Raw genomic sequence first — 21,866 nt, 5'->3', positions numbered from 1 at the left:
CGGTTGCATAGCAAGCCTAACAGTCGGCGGGAAAGCTTTCTGGTTCAATAATATGATAATAAAGAAGATAATTAAGCATTTAAAAAAAATGAAATGAAAAATAGTTACTATCACATCCACTCGTTTTTGTCGTTAATATTATCGGCTAGCTTCTTTCTTACTTTCTTTACTACAACCTGGCTGGCGGTTGGAAATTAACGACGATTGTAGTCTTTTGAGGGCACAAAGACGCCACTCTGTAATGAGTGAGGCAGCCCGTTTGAACTACATATCCCAGAACCTCCTCTGGTTTAACCGTTTGACAAGCGACATACGCGTCTCGTCTTTGAGTCCACGGTCTGCAGCTAGCTAGTAACGTTAGTTAGCGAGTGTTAGGCACTGAGACTACAGGATGGGGGTATCAGATTTACAATTCGATACACATGCTGGTAAGTGATATATATTAATTTAGCTGTAGCCGTCGGGAGGATGCCTTTTTACCTGAATAGACATTTCTATGATTACTAGCTAGCTAATGTGAGCTAGCATGCATCACTCCCGAGTGCTGCTGTTTGGCCAACGGTATTAACATCAAGTGTGTCAGAGGATGCAGATAAAAGCATCACCTGTCAGTCCACAGCGGGCTAAAGAGTACCTATTGTAGCAAGGTTTAACACGTAATGGTCAGACCACCTCATTGATTGATGTGTTGATGTCTTGCAGGTTGTCTGGGTGACGTTAACATCAGTTAGTGAAAGACATGTGTTTAAAATGAGTAGCTTAAGACATGCTCTTTTGTTATTTGGAAGATAATCACATGTGTTTCCACAGAAGTAACGTTAGCTCTACCTACCTCCAAAACAGACGGTAATTCTTCTGAATTACTCTTTTCTGAAACGGTTACTTCTGTAGTAACGTTAGTGTTCTTCTTTAACAAAGTCGGATGACTAAAACAAAACTCCCTCCCTTGTAAACTCCATCCCCCCATAACACGGGCTTTCGGTTAATTATTTGAAGTTTCAAGCAGCCTAACTCAAGGTAACCTTGATCACAGTAAACTGACCTTATACATAAACTTAGTGGAGTGCTTTACTGCAGGTGTGTATTGTCCATGTTTATGCTTAGCTGCGTTACGCTATTGTGTAATATGTAGCCATGGTCATTTGCATTTAACAAAGTGGTTCTTCAGTCTGTTTAATCTCAGTCTTCTTTGCTCCCACAAGGACCTGTAGTGGATCTTTCAGCCAGGGGTCTGCAAAAGCTGGATCAGAGTTTCACCTGCTCTGAAGACACTCACACTCTCATCCTGGATCGTAACCACATAATGAAACTGGACCATCTGGAAAGGAGCCCAGGCCTTCAGCAGGTAATTAAACCCTCTGAACTCGTACAGGCTTATAGCAGAGTCACTGATAACTTTGTGCCAAAATACTAGTACATCTTCTTGATTCAATGCCTTACGTCTTATACACTTTGTCTTTTCCCCCCATAGCTCTCTGTAGCCAGTAACCGTCTGGTGAGAATGATGGGCGTGTCTCGGTTAACAGAGTTGACCGTCCTCAATCTTCCAAATAACAGTATTGGATACATCGAGGGGCTCAGAGATCTGCCACACCTCAAATGGCTCAACCTGTCAGGGAACAACATTAAGGTGGGAAGAGGAGAGATTCTCCGCTACTTTAACATTTATTCACAAAATGTCAGTTTCAGCCCATTCGTAATTAACCAACTTTAAACTCCTTTTATACAGGTCATTGAGCAACTCAACAACTGTGTTTCCCTTCAACACTTGGATCTGTCGGACAATAACATATCGTCCATTGGTGATGTGACTAAACTGGTGGCATTAAAGGTGAGCGCTGGAGCCTCTGAGGTCAAAAGTAAGCCTAAACAAAAAGATGACTCTTTAATAATGTACAGTTTTTGTGGCTGACTTCTTTTATGTAACGTTGGTGGATTTTCTGTCAATTTTGCAGACACTGTTGCTCCACGGAAACAGCATCACAACACTTCGTACTGTTCCTGCTCACCTACCGGCCAACTTATCCATCCTCTCCCTGGCAGAAAATGAGATACGGGATCTTAATGAAGTACTTATCTATTTTCTTACTAGATACAGCAGCACCGCTCTCCATTTAATTATATAGATGCTAATTATTACTGACCAACTTATTCCGTAGGCATCACACCTGGCTCCTCTCCATGAACTGGAGCAGCTGTCCGTTATGAGCAACCCGTGTGTTATGGCAACACCCTCATTGCCAGGTTTTGATTTTCGGCCATATGTCATGAGTTGGTGTCTGAGCCTAAAGGTTCTGGATGGCTATGTTGTGTCACAGAAAGAAGGGTGTGTACATTTTTATGAGGTTCTGCTTGTGCAGTTAATTAATGGAGGAATACAAGCAACATGTTTGAATCTTTTTTATTTATTGTGTATAATTGTCACAATTACAGCCTCAAAGCAGAGTGGCTCTACAGTCAGGGAAAAGGACGTTCATACCGACCAGGTCAGCACGCTCAGCTGGTTCAATACCTGGCCACAGTTTGCCCTCTGACGTCCTCACCAGCACTGGAGACGGCAGAAGACGCCAAACTGGAGAAGATCCTCAATAAGCAGAGGTATAAATCTGAATTTAGAAACACCACAGAGACTATCATCCAATACTCGCGTCATGGTCATGAGAACCCTGCCATGAATTCTTCTAAATGGGAATTATGTACTTTAATGAACTCGTGTTTGCGCTGACATTTTTTTCAGGTTTCACCAAAAGCAACTGTTGGAGGAGACTCAAGAAGGCTGTCTCAGTCCTCCTCGTCCGACTCAGCTCGACGTGGAGAGGCACAGTCCGTCCCATCCAGCCCCACAGGGGGGAGCCAGAGAGGTGAAGCAAAGCAGTGCACCAACCCTGCCTGCAGCTCCATCAGTCCGGGAGACAGGTAAGAGGGCATCTCTATGGGGCAATTACACTTCATACGTTTTTATTGTTTCTCTTTACAAATAGTTGTGTTTTTGTTTGGTACAGAGCCAGTCGTGCAGTTCAACACCTGGATGAGCTGTGACTCCTCTCACCCGTCACTGCCGGTAGTGCGCAGCCCGAGGCTTGGAAAGGAGCACATCTATCTGGAGGATGTTCAGACGGATGAGGAGAAACTCAATGGCAGCATGCTTTCCTCAGAGTCCACTTTTCTTCCCTTCACACCTGAGCTGGAGCTGCAAACAACCCACTCTGACAGCGAGGATGAGACCGAGACATTTGAACCTGATTCCCTGGCTCCGAAGCGGCCAGCACAGCCCGAAAAGCACAACACAAACAAGACGCATCAATCACCCCTAGTGGATCAGCCAGAGAGGGGTCTTGGAGAGGAAGTTCTATCTGGTGCAGCGACAACAGGTGAAACAATGGGCGTCGGAGATAGCACACTTCAAAATGATCTGGAAACCTCCTCTGACATTGGTAAAGCAGAGATGACAGAAGCCCCCGAGCAGGAAGAAGTTGGTATGTGTGCCGCTAGATCAAGTTCGATGGAAGCGGACGGGGCGGCGGTTAGAATACAGTCATGGTGGAGGGGACAGCACACTCGGTGTTGTCACCCCGTGGCCAAAGAGGTGCGCAGTGAAATCCGCCTGCGCAGGATGCAAGACCACATCCTCTTCCTGTCTGGACAGTTGGACAGGTATGTGACTGACGTTGTATGTTTTCTATTTTGGTATGAGAATGGTTGCACTTTAACAAATGTAACGTAGGTCGTGGACTTTTATATAAGCATTTGCTAATATTACAGGGTTCAGCAGCAGTATGAAGAAGAGAGGTTACAAAGGCTGGTTCAGGAGGAGGCTGTAAAGTTTCTGTGGAAACAGGTGAGTGTGGTGTGTGGGGGTGGTCAATGTTGCTGTCGTGGCTGGTAAAAAAAAAAAGGCTTTCCAGAGATGATGCACCTTTTTAAAATTGTCTTCTGATGGCATTGCAACAGTTCACATGGCTGCCTCGATAGTTTAACACTTTCCCTGTGTTCTCCTCCAGCTCCAGTCTATGCAGCAGTGGAAGGAGTCTGTGGAGCAGCAGCTGGCTAGCATCAGTCAGGCGGTCACCCCGGTTCAGATCTCAGCTCCTGGACTATGTGTGGCTGTCCCGCCCGTTGCATCCAGCACCACAAACCCACCCGCCACAGACCTCTCATTCCCAGACTCTGGCTTCCAGTCAACTAGTGACCAGCAGGCGGCGCAGGAGGACAGTTTCCTGAGCAGCGGGACCACAGACTCTCTGAAGACAGTGCGAGCCCTCAGCCCTGTTCAGAGCGGCTTTGCTGGTGTCAGCGATGGTGTGGACAGTGCAGACTGCAGCCTGCTGGAGCAGTACCTCTCCTCTGTACAGCAGCGGGAAGAGGAGGCCGAGGAGGCGTTGAGTGATAGAACAGAAACGGAACAGTCCTCCTCACCAGTATCACTCAGCAAAACAACACAGTCCAGCCCCCTCCCCTCAGACAACCAATCAAAAGTGCAAAGAAAAGAGCAAACCACTCACGTCTCTGACTGAGTCTACACCCAACGACTGAGTGTGTGTGTGTAAATGTGCACCGACTGACAGACAGAGTCGCCTCTCAACTCATCTTGACTGCTGACCCTGATCTCAAATAGCACTTAGTTTCACTTGTTTATCAAAACTGATCCCAGGACAGGCTTGAAAACGACACATAACTGCGAATGTAACTCACTGTAACTCAGCTTTATACATTTGGATCTGTTCTGTAACAATTTCCGCTGTGTAAAAGCAATGATCGTGATGTAGCTTCAGAACATATTAGTATCTTGAAAGTATTTATGATGGAAGTAGGTTGCTACCTCTACTGGTTAAGACCAGGTATTGTATATCCTCTTCTCTTTATCAACATCCACTGTATTAAATACATGTGATAAACTACAATTAATCTGATTAGTTGTTGATGTGTGAACTTTGTGCACTTGTAGCCACAAATATGAAACAAGCTTCCTATCAATCAATCGCATTTAAAAGCTTAACTGTTTTATATCTTTTGTTTTTGATCTTGTAGCATCTTTAGCTTGAAAAAAATGTTAATAAATATAACATTATTATTTTCCAATTATTTTTTATTTGGTTTTATGTAACGTAGAAGTGATGATTGATGTGCTTTTCAACCTGTGACCAGTAGGCAGGCGCGGTATGGCCTGATTAATATGAATGAGTTGTGTTGAGGTATTCAAATCATTAACATGCCACAGTATAAAAATATCAAAGTAAGTTCTGCGTTCAAAAGTTAATTTGAGTATTAACAACAGAATGTAAGCAATTAGACTATTACGTTATGGTCATTATTATTGATGCACTGGTACAAAGTTTCACACCGTAACCTGTAACAATGGATCATATTTTATAATATATTTGATTAGATTAGACTATTACGTTATGGTCATTATTATTGATGCACTGGTACAAAGTTTTCACACCGTAACCTGTAACAATGGATCATAATTTTATAATATATTTGATTAGATTACATTTCTTTGTAGCAGCAGCAAGCATGTTTACAATATATACAATACAATAAAATAGCAGGGCATATTACATTTAAGAATTTAAACAATAAAGGAAATGAGAATGAAAAAAGTAAAATAGAAATACAATGCTATCGCTGAAATGTAGTGAATTAGAAGTATAAAGAGGCATAAATGGACATGCAGGTCATGCGCAGGTACCTCAACCTTGTATTCAAGTACAGTACGTGGGTAAATGTACTTAACCAGCGTTAGTTTACGTAGTCACTGTTGCCAGGTTACAAACATTGAAAAAGAGGAATAAAACATTATTTGTTGTCGTCATGTTCCTAATAACCGGAGCGCACGTGACTGTATTATATCATTGGTCCTTTATCCTGTGATAATAAGTTAAGTTTCAACCCGCCTCACCACCAGAGACGCAGCAGGGCCCGTAACCCCCCAATCCCCCAATCCCCCTCCATGCTGTTTACAATCCTGTCATGACTAATGGCTCGTAGTTACCAGGACGCCGTTTCACCCGCACTGAAGCGCTCCCCCAAGCCGCGGCTGACGCCCGTCCTCCGGGCGGGCCTCATCGCCATCCTCCGGCCGCCTCGCGCTCCGACATCATGCCCGTCTGTCGACGTAATAGGTGAGTGGCGGAGCACTAGATAAAGCGTTCGCGACGACGTGGCTGTTAAATACGTGTCGGAATGTGCACGCATGTAAAAAAAATATAAATAAATACAAATAATAATAAAAATAAAAATAGGCCTTTTGTTATCGCTGCCGTCTCTTTGTTGTTGCCGCCCGTTCACACGACGGAGCAGCTGACCGCAACAATCGTCTCAAGATGGAAGATCCACCTAGAGATGAGAGGGGCCCGTCCCCTCCACGCCCGGCTTTATTTCCATCTGCCTGTCTTGAACTTATAGAATGTAAACGTGCACAATAACCTTTTGGGGGTTGGACGAGCCTTCTTTGGATAAACAGGATTTGAACAGCGACGCTTAACGTTAGTCGATTAATCGAAAAAAGTCGAACGACAGAAGTTGACACCGTTATTTATACAGAAATGTCCTAAATCCCACTGGTTGGGGGCACGTTCAAATGTGAATATTTGCAGATGGAATACATCAACAGAGGCTTTATTTCTGTCAACAAAGACCAAATAATTGACCAAAGACTGAGTCAACAGTCTGTAGTCAGAGACATTTCATCTTGTGACTTCACAAAACAACAACATTTGTTTCCTTAATTGTGTAATGAGTTCTCTCTCCCTGAGCTTTCGGGCTGACAGGGGATGTGCAATATTACACAGTGAAAATTGGAGCATAATACAAATATTCACGTTTATCGTGATACTTTTTCCTTCATCGGCAGAATAAAGCCTCGACGAGGCAGACGACACGGAGGTGTATGGACGATGTGTTTTTCATGCGTTTCTTTATTGCTGTGAATAGAAGAAGTACTAGTTTCCTGTTTTTCTTCGTCCTTCTCGTTGACAGAGTTCGTCCACCAGCATCAGTCGCTGACGACGACAGGATGCCATCGCGGTCGGTGTGACAACATAGAGTGAAACGGGGCCTGGTTTCACTCTATGCGGAAGACAGAAGGAGGTCACCATGTGCCGATATCTGTCCAAATATGCCCTCGTCTTCCTCTTCCTAGCTCTGTCTGGCCTCATTTTCCTGCTACACAGCATCCACACTGTGGAGGTGAGAAGTGGGTCGACGCACAGGGCTTCCTCAATTACTTTTAAAGGGATGTGCCGAATTCGGTGGTCAAAGGTCAAGGTCACAACATCCATTTCGCCCATACCTCAATTGATAGGCTAATTATGCTTACGATGGTCCCATCTCCTGCAGCAGCTCTTAACTCTCCTCTCTTTGTCTTCAGAACTGGAACTGCCACCACCATTTCAGCCCTCTACCAGCTCCAGAGCAGGATCCAGTCCTCCTCATCGCCGTGAACCTCCCCACCTTCCATCACAACAGCACCTTCTGTGCCCATCTGGGCCAGAAACCTTTTCCCGAAGATGAACTGGAAGAGCGCTACCTGTTGGACTCCATCGCCTGGCCCGTGCCTCCGCCTGGCTCGAAACCAACCGTCCTGCGCAAGGACGAGTGACCCGGTGCACAGGCCTGTTCGCCGTCCTCCCATTAAGGACGACGGGAGTGGCATTTGGGCGACGAGCTGGAGGCCCTCGTCCAGATGCATGACTTCCAGGGTCGTCCCAAGCACTACGGTGGGGATTTCATTTTGGCCAAGACTGCACTCCCCGGAGCTTCGGAGCGGGCGTAGCGGGTAAAGTGCTGGACCACAGGAATGGCTTTTATTCCGCCATGTTCCCTCTCCTCTGGGAGGGGTCGGCGCAGGTCGAGATCAACGCTGGTGCACTCCAGCGAGGCCGTCGCGGTTCTGCGACGCTTGAGGGAGGAACGACCAGATCGAGTGTTTTTCAAGAGTCTTTTCCGCCTGGGCTTCCTGTCTTGAAACGACCGTGTGCAACATGTGCCTGCCCTCGGACCAACAGCCTCTGTGCAACTACACGGACCTTACACAGGGGAGCCCTGGTACTGCTACAAGCCCAAGATGCTCAGCTGTGACACCCGAATCAACCACGCCAAAGGAGGCTATCTGAAGCACCTCATCACCAACAAAGAAGCATTGCTCTTTCAGAGGTTTGTCCTATTCTAGGTTGTTATATGACATAAAATAGATGTCACCAGACCTCAAAACTTCTTTTTGTCCCCTTTTTGTCTCAGCGGTGGTGAACATTAAAGTTCACATTCACGCTTCAGGACCCGACAAATCAATGTGCTGCCTCCCAGGAAAGGTATGCTACACCCCGCAGAGTAACGTTTGTAGTTGATGCATCTTGCCGCATGCTTGATTCATTCCATTAATTTGATTTTTGTCTGCAACATTTCTTGCTTTGTGTCAGAGGTAGAGGTAGAAAACAGCAGTGTAAACCCAGAACCTAGTAAGCTAGTGCCGTCTGGATATTTCCTACGAGGACTCGTGGAGGCCGTTAAGTGGCGTCACAATGCGCCAGTTCAATGAATCCCTCTGCCGTCACTTATTGTTTGAAGAACACAGGTGATCAACATGTACGGATGACTCCACCGCCAGGCAGTGGTTTGAGTACCTCATTGCTTAGCTCCAGGTGAGCGATGTTTCTTTTTTTTTGTCTTTTATCTTTTAGTTTTCGGACCACTTGTGTGTATTTCTCATTGCAACTTCAATGTATTCCTTCTTCCCCTCAGAATTAAAGGAGTTCAACCTGCACAGTCCTAAAAACGTTGGGCCTTTCATGGCGGTGGACAGCACCCATAATATCCTCTTGAAGTACCGCTGCCATGGCCCGCCCATCCGCTTCTCCACCGTCCTGTCCAGCGAGTTTGCGGTACGTCTCCAACGAGCTGGACGGCCTCTCCGGGGGTCCCAACACCGTCGTGGTCCTCAGCATCTGGGCCCATTTCAGCACCTTTCCCGTGGAGGTGTACATCCGGCGGCTCCGTCACATCAGGCGGTCGCTGGTGAGACTTCTGGACCGAGCGCCAGGGACCATCATTGTGATCCGCTCGGGCAACCTCCAGGCCCTGGACCAAGAGGTGAGCCTGTTCAACAGCGACTGGTTACTCCCTGCAGCTCGACGAGGTGCTCAGGTCCATGTTCAAGGGGCTCGACGTGCTGCTGGTGGACGCCTGGCAAATGAGTTTGGCTCACCAGCTTCCTCACGCTCTCCATCCACCCAGAGGTCATCGTCAAGAACATGATCGACATGCTTCTGTCTTATGTTTGCCCGGAGAAGGAGAACAGCTAGCTGATATAAGAAGAAGAGGGACAATAGTGGAAAGGAAAAGTGAGGAGTTAACTGTGTGAACTCATTGTCTAGATAAAAGTGTCTTCACTGAGACCCGGCCTGACTTCTAGTACTGATCTCCGTTTACTCGCCGGTTATATTTTCATTTTGAATCCCACGAAACACCAAATCTATTCTGAAAACGCCAAAGAAAACTTTGGCAGAGCGATTGTTACGGCCCATGCTTTCGTTACCAAAGTGTTTTTCTTATACGCCGTCCATATTTAGAGTCTGTATTCTTTTCAAAGGGTTGGAGTTGGAACTTTATACATGTGTGTTTGAGTTTGGCCCAAAGCTGAAGACTCGAAGACTTTCCTCAGGCTTGTTATAAATGTGTTCTCATGCTCTGACTATCTGTTCTACATACATGAACTACATTGTTGTTAAATATTCTCTATATATGTAACCAAATGGTTTATAGTTTTAAATGTTATTTACAGTACACATTACTTTAACTCATTATTACAGGATCGTAAAAATGGCTGCATTTATAGCACTTTCATCCAAAGTGTTATTAAAAGACAACCTGCAACTCTTTGTCAACCATATTTAAACTTATTGAGGATCATCTTTTTACCGTTTTATATCCTCATGCTTGACTTTTTTCCTGGTGACTTCTCCAGCTGAAGCCGTTTTTCAGCCTTTTCAGCCTCGTCAACGCTCAAGCAGCTTCGGTAAATGCAAATCGCTTTCACGTGCTGTTGATTCAAGGCTCGGCCTTTTGCATACATTTGCGACTCTTTTGATGACAAATAGCTAACTTTCTATTTCAAATGTTCAATTATTGTTCTGGATGTTTTATACGGACACAATAACAAGATCCAAGTGTCACATGCTCATCACGGGGAGACAGTAAGGCCGGGAGTCACCAGGTCTGAGAATAATGTGCCTATTTCCTATCTGACCCCGTTTGGCCCTGACGATCAGAGGCAGACTCTTCGGAGACTTTGTCATGAACTCATAAGAGCAGAGTTGCTGTCATGTTTTGCCAATATTTGTGATTTTCTGTCCGTACGCGCCGTTCATGAAGGAATTTAGTGATTTGATTATTCCCAACTAGCTAGTGAAAGGGTGTTTGAGATGGACGACATATCGACTATGTATAATAATTCTATCACTATATGGGGGTATGATAATTGTGAGGATTAATGAAGATCATTAGATGGTGATGCATATCTTATTATCATGTTGTTTCCTGATATTAAAGCCTGCCGCACAGTACAATAAACAAACCTGTTAGAATGACAGCATTAGGAGTCACTCATTAGTCTCAGTTGCTCCGGTTGCTCATGAATGTCCAGTTTAATTAATTTTAATTTGCATTCATCAGGGAATGATCTAGTTAAGATTAAGATCCCTTTTCAGAGATGCTCCGTTTAGAACATGTATAGCAACACGACTCTGCTGGTAAAGAAATCACAATAAATTGTACACACAAAACGCAATAAATCACTCGCATCTTGTAGACAATTTTATTTAAAAAGCTTCATGTTCCCTTTAAAAACTTCAAGCATATCTGCCAATACTAAAACTTGCAGAGTATCACGTCCTCTAGAAGTAAAATATATATACGATACAATTCATCAGTAACTTTGGCAAAAACACCACGACAAGAAGAGTGCTCTGTACAAAACAAAAGACACCATTGTATACAAAAAGAAAACCATCCTGATGGCGACACTCAATCCCCAACAATGCCTCCTCTAAACACAGTTAAGAAAAAAGAAGTGCCTCCCGTTAAGAATAACCAGTTCTCAGAGGGAGAAACAGATCGGAGTGTTAGTACATCTTGTGTGCAGGCTGAAACATGTGGCCAGATACATAGGAGTGTAAAATATGAAGCAGCAGCTCCGGGGATATGAGCCGAATCACGCTTCTTTGAAAGCCACCGAACAAAGAGAGGTTTTCATCTCATAACATGGAGCCGTGTGATCCCGAGTCAACACAGGAAGAGGCACTGAGAGCTTCAGTTCAATTGTGTCATGTTTTTAAAAGCTTCATAATGAGTCCCCTGTTGATTTGTGCCCAGACAAGAGGAAGCCTTGTGCGTTAATGTTAACCACTGCGTTCTTATTTAAGCTACCGGCTCCGATTCATCACTCACTGCGAGCGCTTAAACACGACGACGACACCTCTTAGCAGGATAATCTGATGGATGGAGTTTAAGTTGCAAGTTATAGAGGCTCACGCTTAAGATATTCATATGCTGTTTATAGGTGTGGCTATATAAAACATTTTACTCAGTCGAGACTTTAAATCAAGACAGAGAACTGAAAACTAAAACTACAGTTCCGAAAGAGGGAAATACAACCTTACTGTAGACTTACTGAAAATGTATAAAAGAAAAAAAAAAAGGCAGAAAACAAAAGAGAAAGCAATGCAGAAATTGTACGCGACGCCTCGTCAGCACATTGACGTCATCACACGTCCTGGACGTTCATGGCGTCCTGTGGCCAGCTGTACGTGTCCAGAGCGAAGGAGTCGTAATCCGGACTGTAGATGTGCGAAAGCACAAACGCCTCCTTGTCTTTGGGCTCGGGGTACAGCGACGCATGTTGTGTTTGTATGCATAGTCGACAAGCTGCCAGAGAAGGAAACGGGGGTAAAGAGAATGGATTGTTATTTTATTTATGTAGATTCTTACTACAAGTTATGGGATCAATCAGGAACAAAAGATTATCTGCTAAAGATCAAACTTTATTTGGTTATTTAGCAGGAAATATTCAGTTTTCCTGTTATTTTCATGGTTAAAGTGACGTCACGTACAGTGCACCGATCGGGATTTAACTGAATTAAAATTTACTGTAAACTCAGATCAGATCACATCAACACAGTCCTGATGAAGATTAACTGAGTTAATGACTATTAGAGTTTTCGTTTTCCTAAAAGACTTTGTTGCCAAATACAATAAATGGAATTTCTTAAAATATAAAATCAGCTTCAGCAGACGCATATATCTACATTAAATTAAAAAGGAATAAATATCCATTCCCGAGAAAGTTTTAAAAACAATATCCTCACATCTCAACACTTCCCAATCACAGTAGTTACCCACAACACAAACACCTTCAGTGGAACCAAATCTAGCCTGAGACGTAATCTTTAAGAAAATCAGCATTAATAACATTTTCAGTACTTTTATTGTACGTAAACACTTCAGGAGACAGATTCAGTTGATCCAGATATGCAAACTATTCTGCCACAATATTTATTCCCCCCCCACTTCCCTCATGACATTTTGAAACTGAAGTTACATATTATATTCCCTTGTAAGGAATGAGGGCCGATCACTTACCTTCACTGCCGATCTTGAAGGGACACTTCTCTTATGGTGTTGAGAGGAGGATAGAGTCTCCCCTCTGCCAGGTGCTCCCTCTGTCACCATGTTCGCTATCGCCTGAAACAATAAAAAGGTGAAGTGCAGAAGAAAAAAAAAAAAAAAGGGCCATAATGGCCAGAAGTGTGAAGACAATACCTCTGCTGTGGTGAGGAAGATGTCGTCGGATATGTGGCGCACTCCGCAGGCAATGACGCCCAAAGCAACTCCGGGGAAGACGTAGGCGTTGTTTCCTGGCCGGGGTAGAAGGTGCGTCCATCGGCCAGGGTCACGGGGTCGAACGGACTCCCGCTGGCGAAGATGCCCCGGCCCTGAAGGGGGAGGAGAGGAGGAGGGGAGGACAACAGAAAGATATGTTTCTTGTTCGTTTGAGATAAAGATAACGGGCGGATTTGTTTTACACTGCCGAGCCGTGGAGAAAACATTTCTGGGACTGCAGAGGCGCGGTCATGCAATGTGGCTTACAAATAAATAAATAAATAGAGAAATGTAGCAATAAAAGGATGGTTACCTCTGTGAGCTGGTAGCACTGCTCCGCGGTGCACTCCGCCTTGCTGGTGGATTACTCAGGGCGAAGATGATCGGCCTCTCGTTGAAGGCCGCCATGTCTTTGATGATATTCTCGGTAAAAGCTCCAGCGATATGCGGCCACTCCTTCATGTTCAGGAAACACAACACGGGGACACTCCATCAACAAAACACGACTTAAACAACACAAAGAAACAATGTGAATAAAAAAGGTCGATTTCAGACCACATGGGTCAATTACTGTCAAGCAAAAATTATATATATATATATATATATATAAATATATATATATTAATATCTCCAAATTGTAGTTTTTTTAACTATGAATCGGTTTCTACTTATAATAATTGTCTGTGATTTCTTCTTTATCTTAAAAACACAGAAGATGTTAACTGTTGAAAACATTGTTGTCATGTTATCACAGTGGTTAAAAAGGCGGAGGATATCTTCCAGTTCATTACACATGCAGTATTTGACTTTAGACCCAAAAGTCTTTGAAAGAGTTAGTTGATTTGTGTTATTGAGCTGGAGGGACAGAAATTCACCTTTTATAGGTTTTCAGTTTTTCCACAACTGTTAACCATAAATGGATGAAACAAACAATGAGTTATAAAAGAGGTTTTTATTTTAACACCATTAAAAAACAACAAAAACAAATGGGACCTTCCAGGTCGACTCACCGACGTCGCAGTGGGTTTGACGGTGTGCACCACTTCCTCCAGGGTCTGTATGTGCGGAGTGTCGTGAGCGAACTCGAGCTTCTCGTGGTTGAGATTGCCTCGTCCCTAAATATGAGTAAATTGTGTTTTTTTTTGTTGTTGCATTTATAGTGATTTACACACAGTTGACATCTGGGAAAGCAGAGCAAGTGACGGATGCACACTTTACCTTTACAATGAGACCTTTTGAGTCCACCAGTCCCAGATCCTCTTGGCAGCTTCTTCCCTACTTACTCCCTCTTTGGCCATGGCCATCATGAGCAGTGTGAGCGATACCGAGAGCAGCCTGGGAAAGAAAACACGAATAAGGTAAAAAAAAAGAGGATAATTCGACCTCGGCTAGTTTTAAATCAGCCGACTTGAGTATCATTTCTTCTCACCTCCCCCGCCCCCTGGAAAACAACGGTGTGGTCTAAGAGTGTGTTTCTGGTGATCTTCAGAGCAGCTAAGATCCCGGCGACAGCTACTGAGGGCCGTGCCTGAAGAGGAAAAAATAAAACTGTAATTTAGAGGAGTGGGTTTTCACGTTGTTTGAGATATTCGCTTGTTCACTGGTTGCATATTTCTACCAGGTGTGACCAGTGTAAAAGTCTGAAACAATAATATAATTTTGTGAACAGCAATGTTTTGAGGCTCTCCACCCCCAGATTGTGAACCACTTGATTTAGATCTCATATGAAAATAGGACACAGACGGATTGACATGTGCATATAGTGCCATCATGACCATACAGGTAATTTAAGAACATAAAATGTTGTAATTTAGAAATGTAAAAACATATTTTCATCATTTGTTGAGTTTGCCTTACATTCTGATATTTCGGCATTTTATCATTTGTAAAGCGTAGTGTTTGTGTGTTTTCTTTTGCGTGTAATGTCATCGTCACACCAGCAGTCGTAAGAATGGGAGTAGTTACCAGAGGACTCCAGCAGGGGGAGCAAGCGGCTCCTTTAAATGGACACTTCCTTTCCCCCCTGCACCAATCACACAAATTATCTGAGGAAAGTGTGCATCTGTGCATCTTCATGAAAATACGCTCCCCTTTTCAGAGCTTTTACCTAAGCAGGCTTTTATAAAGTAAATCTCTCCGGTGAACTGACATCTTGATATCTTTTTCTAAAGATTCATGCTCCTTTAAAAAAATGTCATTACAAAATGAACTGTGTCAGTATTCATGATTAGACACATGTAAACGCTGCTGATGGCGTTATTTCAAGGCTCATCTGTGTCTTAGTGAGAGACGTTTACGACTCTGGCTAGAAGTGAGGGGATGTTTTTCTTGGAATGGTTAAATGGTAAAAAAAAAAAAAAAAGGTGTCTATTTTTTTCCAGTTTCAACACAAAAAACACATAAATGTTGTGTGTACAAAGCTGCAGTTATGAGTGTTTAAGTACCCTGGATGTCGTCGTTGAAGGTGCAGAATCGACTCCTGTATTTGTTGAGGATGCGAAAGGCGTTTCTGTTGGCGAAGTCCTCGAACTGAATCAAACAGCTCATCCCGTACCTGCAGGGCGACAGCGTGATAAGAGTCAGACGTCAGGAGCTGCTCGCACGTTCTTTCGTCCTTTGCGTTTCTACTCACTTGTCCGTCACCGCCTGCATGAACTCGTCCACCAGATCGTCGTACTCCTTTCCTCGGATCCTCTTGTGCTTCAGTCCGATGTACAGGGGATCGTCGAGAAGCTCCTGGACCAAAGATATCCGTCAATCAATCAACTGATGAGAGACAACTTGACATTTCCTTTTCGTTTTAGGACTCCTCTGATATGCCCTATCAACCAACAGCTGATAAGAGGCAGATAGGACGTGCGGCGGCTGCTGATCAAACCTCACTACAGCCGCCCTGCAGCCCTGTGATCAAAACTCACCTGGTTGTCAGTGCCGACGTCCAGCAGCACAGGGAGACACTGCTGTGGTCGAACGCCCCCCGCAGGCCGTGTAGAGCGCCAGCTTCCCCACAGGAATGCCCATGCCGTTGGTTCCCAGGTCCCCCAGGCCGAGGATACGCTCCCCGTCCGTCACCACAATGGCCTGCAGGAGAACACACATCAGTAATATATGTATCGTACAGTGTTAGTTTCCCAGGCATAAGCTGCTGTGTGTGTGTGTGTGTGTGTGTGTACCTTGATGTCTTCCTCAGGCCAGGAGTTGAGCATGGTGGCGATGTGGCCTTTATCGTGGATGGTGATGAACAGTCCTCTGTGAACCAGTAGGTTTCAATTAAAGGGCAGCAGTATTGATTTTAAGATCCGCTTCCTGCACGCTGACATGAAAGTCAACCATCACTATGTTTATTTGAAGCCTTAATATACAGAAGTTAAAAGAATATAAACTAATCTAAAAGTCTAGTATAATAATTTGATGGACTTTTTAATATCTTATTTTGTGCTAATTGGAAATGATCCAAGACCAGAGCGACAGACATTGATTTTGGTAAATTACTGTAATTTGTAAACTCAAAGCTCATTTATCCAATCGATGCATCACTGCTTTTATTATTTTGTTCCCCGTACAACTGACCTCAATTTACCCACTCTGCTGGTTTGAATTAGTTTTTAGTGTACAACTGAGACACAGAAGTGAAAACTGACACGCTAATGTTATTAAACAAATAATGATTCGATCTCTTCTTTAACAATTAAATTCAGATTAAACCAAAACGACGTGTTCTATGTGATGGGTGGAGTTACTCAAACCAGTTTCACGTCTCAGCCAAACTGTGACTGACAGATGTTGGGCAGAAATGATTGGTCGTTTCAAAACATTGAAAAATGGTCCTTCATAGAGAACGTTAAACCAAATGCAAGGATGAAAAAAGAAGAAAAAAAAAGACCTAAACTAAATCCAGAAGCTGTGCATCGACAGAGTAGATTATTCTCACCGTGGTCTCCTGAAGGCGTGGCCGTACTGTTGGCAGGCCAGGCCCACGGTGGGCGTGTACACGATGGGCATGAACTCCTCGATGTCAGAGGTCAGCACACGGTAGAACAACTTCTCGTTCCTGTCCTGCAGCGTCATTAGCAGGATGTACCTGAGGCGGAGGGCAAACATCGACGTGTTGGTGTTGCTGCAACCTTTTCTCTGATTTGTGTCAATTTGAACCGTGCCAAAAACATGTCTGCATGAACTCTAGTGAGATAGAGGCATGACAAGCAACACATAATAATAATAATAATAATAACATTAATACTCTCACTATTAATTGTTTGTGCACCCATTGAAAAGCGTACATATTGTATAAACCTTGTGTATGTAATCTCATCTCTGTTTTTAGGTTTGTTTTGTGACATCTGCCTCTCGGGACTACAGATGAAAAATAGCCTCTGGCACATTTACAGAATTCTTTTTATTTATTATTAATGTCCCTTATCAAATAAAAATGAAATAAACATGTCTCAGGACAGAATCAAACCAGAGATGCTGCAGTTATCTGATATGCGTCTTAACTACAAGGCCACTGATTGTCTTTCATGTGACAATAAATAAACTCATAATCATACGACCACAGCAGATGGTGCGCTGGGAAACTGATGTTACCAGCTAAAGAAATTTTGACCCAACACGTGAGACAGCCGCCGCCCCCCCCCCCCCCGATTGGTGGAGCTCCTTCAACATCTGCAGCTGTCTTCTTGAACAGCACCTCGGCATTATTGATTGTGACAAGTCAAGAGTCGGTTCCCTCACTTGTCCAAAGGGTTGGAGCGCGTTTCGTAGCTCTTCATGACACGCAGCACTTGCACGTCCTGGGACAGGAAGCAGGGGGGCAGCAGGCCGTGGATGCCCAGCTGCAAGCGCTCCTCCAAGGTGAACGCCATTCCCTGCCATGTGGAAAAGGAAAAAAATTATACAACACTGTGGCCCACAGAAAGAGCTCGCACAGGGAGAGGCCCACTAACTAAATATGGAATCAAACAACCCAGACCACAGTGACTCATGCGTTAGTCATCCCAGAATGTGGTTGGTTGTGACTCATGCACGCGCCCATATACAGTGGTCTTTTTAATGTTTTCTCCAAATTACTTCAGCGGCCCATTTTTTTTTTTTGGGGGGGGGGGGGTTATGGAAACACTGGGAATAAAGCAACATTTAAAAAGTCAGACCACTCTTTTGTTCACTTAAAGCGGTAAACGAGATCTTTTATTCTGGTAAGCAGCCTCGCACCCCCTCTGCCTTCTGGTTACGCTCCTCCGCTCGACGTTGGCATTCTTTCAAGAGTGATTGGAGCAGAGCGTGAGGTTTAATCTATTTATTCTGTCCAATAGTGGGAGAGCCTGAGCTCACTCCCCTGTCAGATTCACTTCTCTTTCCTCGTCCCCGTTGTATCACTCTCTCCCGTTTCCTCTCCATTCTTGCAGAGCAGAGGAAACACTGACCTACATGGGGAAGCCAACCGGCCTCCTAAGGTCGGGTGGTGTTTTTCTGAACATAACCGGTGTCCCGGTAAATTATTCATATTGGAGTGGATTAGATATCGAGTCGCTAATAGTTCCCTTCATCTTACAATCATCACAGCTACAGTTGTTCCACAAGCGGCATGCTTTCCATCAAGGAGTATTTCAAAGATGCAGCTGAACAACACTACAGCAATATATCTGCCTGCCAGGTGTTAATAATAAAAAAGGAGATACTCTGACTCACCAAACCAGATTAACATCAAAAAAGCTCTGCACAGCAAACTTTTAAACTAGTCTAAACGTCACAAATGTGAATGGAAATTCTTTTCACATGTAAATACGTTTAACAAGTGTGTGTGACTGAGAACACGGTCAAAGAGAAAGTCACAGATTAACAGAGATAAGGTAAACCCATTAGAGCAAGAAGGTTAAGTAAACCCATTAAGGGGACACCCCTAACCAGTAGCTATTAAACCACTAAAGACTACACGTGGGTGGGAAACTGCTTAGCCTTAGTAATGGCTCCAATCCAAAATCTTATCACGAATTACAATGAGGTTACAATTTAATAGCATCCAATATAATCCCACGTGTTGCATTTAGATGGTTATGATCTGATTTAACTTGACATTTGAGAGGTCACGACAATCGGTTTGGCAGGTTTTCAGAAAGAAAGAGGAAAGGGAATAAGGTCAGAAATCAATAAATGCAGCTGATGAATCCAGTGGAGCTACTTGGTGTCAATTTGAATTAAACCAGAACTGTGACGGTGAAAAAAAAGGTGTCATTTTAGGGTTGTTTAAAATGAGTAAGCAGTTACTCGATTTCTAACTGGACAGTTAAGTCTAAATGTGGAATATTAATCACGTATCTGATTATTGAAAATGTTGAAGGACACCTTAGACATGAACTAACATTTACTTTTTTTTAATTAAAAGTCTATTTTTCCTCATGAAAGCGTGGTGGCCTAACTTGCTGACTGTTCAAGCTGAATTGACCTGTGAGTCGTACATTAAGTGCTGACTGGGCGTCAGGAAGTGTAACCTCCTCTCAACCCGAATCCAAAGCAACGAACTCAGCTCAAGTGTCTGTATCTGTCCGGTTGTAGTGAGCAAGGCAGACAAAAACTAAAAAAAAGTATTCACAGTTTACCAAAAAAAAATCAGTAAAACAAATGAGTCACATGGTGGAAGTTTGTTTTTGAGATCTGCAACTGCAGCATCTTTGGAAAGAGCTGTAAAAAAAAAAAAATCTAACTCCTAGTGACTCCACAGTGTGACTGCAAAAGCATTGATATGGTCATGTGCGTATGCAGTGCAATGATTAACTTTAAAAAGTGATATGCGTGATTCATATTTTTACGTTTACTTAAGACAAACGGAAAAAAGCAGACAGAGACATTAGAGGAATCAACAGGGAGACCAGTCACAGCTCCAGATGTGGCCGTTTAACCACTCAACTATTTCACTTATAGAGCAGCTATGGCGTCCATGCGGCACTCCTGTGCTCTACCACGTGGTACTTCCATGGTATTCTCTGTATGCATACATGTTGCACATTTTCATTACTTTATGCTTTAGGACACATTTCATACTACAGCGGACACAAGAATGTTGAGGGTTATATTTGTTCAAGAATGCATTAATTGAGTTTTATTTTCCTTCAGGTGGTTTTCAACAGTACATTTCCATTAGATATGTGGCAGTCCAGTCCTCATTAGGGGCAGTCACACTCCGTACATGTGGTGTACTACAAAACCACATCAGCTTCAGAAACCTACCTTATGAATAGAAGGAATTGTAGCAGCTATGAAGCCTTCAGAGATGCTGATATAAATAAGTTGTGATGACAGGTCACACATCATGTGTGTGCTAGAGCATTTGTAATAAAATGGGAGGACAAGAGGCCCAATTAGTATTCTTTAAGCTAAAATACCAACAATTCACTAGTCAAAAGTAAATATGTTCTGATATTCTTTTAATGACAATCATCTGAATACATTAGTAAGAGTGTTGGTCAGACCAAACAAGACATATGAAGATGTCACCGAGGCATTTTCCATTATTTGCTTGTAGACCAAAAGATTCGATTATTTATTTTTTAATAAAAAAAAAAAAATCAGTAACTTAAAAATGCATTATAAAAATGTAGATGTATTCAGCTGTTTTGCAATGTTCATATGTTCATATACAACCAAACACTCTACTTGCATTCACCCATCTGTGGCCATGTAGACTTAAAGGAACCCGTTTGCAGGTATTTGTTCCCTAAATAACACGATGACAACATGCACCGGGCACACCGGAGAGCTCACCTTATTCAGGTGCGGGTTTCTGGTGATGTCGTAGCCCCTCTTCTTGGTACTGACGCTGCCCTTGTGGCTCTTCCCGGAGTGACAGACCCGCACAGCCTGGAGAGAGGCCCTGTCGGCCGGCACGGGGTGACCGGGTGAGCCGGCGAAGACCCTCATCCCGCCCGCGGCCGTGCGTCTGAGACACAGCGCGGCTCTTCCCGGGAGGGAGTTCATGCTGCCTGCGGACAGCGACACGCAGAGAGTCGGTCACATTCAGCCGCTGGAACAACTCACATCCTCACCTTCCAGTTCAGAAAACAGACGCACATATCGCGACTATTACAAGTTCTTTGCGCGACCTTAACGCGCTGCTTCACGCGCGCGAGTGCCTCGAGACACAGCTTCGTACTCGGGTGTCATAACAACCAGTCACGTTAGTGCCGATAAATTGTATACATGTAATAAATAGAGTAGATGGTGATGATGTTTTCATTGTGTTCGTATCTGTGTGCCGTGAGCTCAGCTAGCTGCTGTTAGCTCCGCTGCTACTATCAAACCAAGTGTTTCTCTACGGGACAATCTGCGCACATGCTATTGCTAAGCTAACGGACGGCTAACGTCCAGCTCGTCTTTAACTACCTGGAAACGGAGTGAAGCTGCAAGACGTCCGACTTCAATCTTCTCTGCCCGGTGTTCGCGGTGACTATGTTATCAGTGGAGGTTGAGGGGGGATCGACAGCCAACAGCTGATCCAGGATCCGCTGACATTGACGATCTCACTTCCCCAGCTGGAGCCACCAATCAGACGACCGCATTGTCGCCCCCCCCTTTGTAAACAGAGGCTCCGATTTTTCATCTTTGAATACATCTCAGAATTTCTTATAACTTGTCTTTATGTAATTATGATTACTATCAGATTTATATGACTTTTTATGGCTTAATTATTAAAACATTGCATTGGAAGAAAAGTGCATGTTTCATCTTTTAGTCGTGCGCGGCCACAAAGATACTGACCTCAAACCAGTCTGTGCAGTCTACAGATCCTTTAACATCTGGTTCCCCCTGCTGGCAGCAAAGCTTTTCACGGTCGTGTCTGGTTTATTAACCTGTTATGATTCCCCGGGGGCAAACAAGTTGCCATTGCAAGTTCTTGTGAAGTGTGCAGTGAACAAGCTATTATTATTACTAATTATAAGGTCACAGAGTCACAGGAGTCCATAGATTAGACTGCAGCTGGATGTTAAACTAGCAGT

The 21,866-nt window shown here is 43.9% G+C and overlaps 3 protein-coding genes across 3 annotated transcripts; 2 read left to right on the top strand and 1 right to left on the bottom strand.

Annotated features, from left to right (window-relative positions):
* The first annotated feature begins 148 nt into the window (after positions 1-148).
* cep97 (centrosomal protein 97) lies at positions 149-5,234 on the top strand. Its single transcript, XM_034561715.1, has 11 exons — positions 149-428; positions 1,203-1,345; positions 1,472-1,630; positions 1,730-1,831; positions 1,956-2,069; positions 2,160-2,326; positions 2,434-2,598; positions 2,738-2,916; positions 3,003-3,654; positions 3,763-3,838; positions 4,002-5,234. Exons 1-11 carry the CDS (start codon positions 392-394, stop codon positions 4,512-4,514), a joined length of 2,307 nt encoding a protein of 768 aa, XP_034417606.1. The 5' UTR covers positions 149-391; the 3' UTR covers positions 4,515-5,234.
* A 686-nt stretch (positions 5,235-5,920) lies between these two features.
* nxpe3 (neurexophilin and PC-esterase domain family, member 3) lies at positions 5,921-10,580 on the top strand. The gene is given in 22 exon segments (XM_034561605.1): positions 5,921-6,125; positions 6,982-7,191; positions 7,373-7,387; positions 7,389-7,431; positions 7,434-7,741; positions 7,743-7,763; positions 7,765-7,860; positions 7,862-7,966; positions 7,968-8,028; positions 8,031-8,157; positions 8,242-8,245; positions 8,247-8,283; positions 8,286-8,312; positions 8,421-8,485; positions 8,487-8,543; positions 8,545-8,571; positions 8,573-8,593; positions 8,595-8,640; positions 8,740-8,876; positions 8,878-9,114; positions 9,116-9,229; positions 9,231-10,580. Coding segments are annotated over 21 exon segments (1,722 nt in total). The 5' UTR covers positions 5,921-6,125; positions 6,982-7,098; the 3' UTR covers positions 9,312-10,580.
* A 217-nt stretch (positions 10,581-10,797) lies between these two features.
* Positions 10,798-21,393, bottom strand: me3 (malic enzyme 3, NADP(+)-dependent, mitochondrial). The gene is given in 23 exon segments (XM_034561604.1): positions 10,798-11,895; positions 11,898-11,922; positions 12,637-12,651; positions 12,654-12,713; positions 12,715-12,738; positions 12,817-12,914; positions 12,917-12,989; positions 13,190-13,236; positions 13,239-13,332; positions 13,887-13,991; positions 14,095-14,124; positions 14,127-14,189; positions 14,191-14,211; positions 14,306-14,397; positions 15,315-15,430; positions 15,509-15,612; positions 15,795-15,854; positions 15,856-15,957; positions 16,050-16,125; positions 16,808-16,957; positions 17,611-17,744; positions 20,635-20,852; positions 21,253-21,393. Coding segments are annotated over 22 exon segments (1,836 nt in total). The 5' UTR covers positions 20,848-20,852; positions 21,253-21,393; the 3' UTR covers positions 10,798-11,761.
* Positions 21,394-21,866: the final 473 nt, after the last annotated feature.

The sequence above is a fragment of the Cyclopterus lumpus genome, chromosome 21, assembly GCF_009769545.1.
Source record: "Cyclopterus lumpus isolate fCycLum1 chromosome 21, fCycLum1.pri, whole genome shotgun sequence".
Taxonomy (NCBI): domain Eukaryota; kingdom Metazoa; phylum Chordata; class Actinopteri; order Perciformes; family Cyclopteridae; genus Cyclopterus; species Cyclopterus lumpus.
This window is presented reverse-complemented; position numbering and strand designations above follow the sequence as displayed.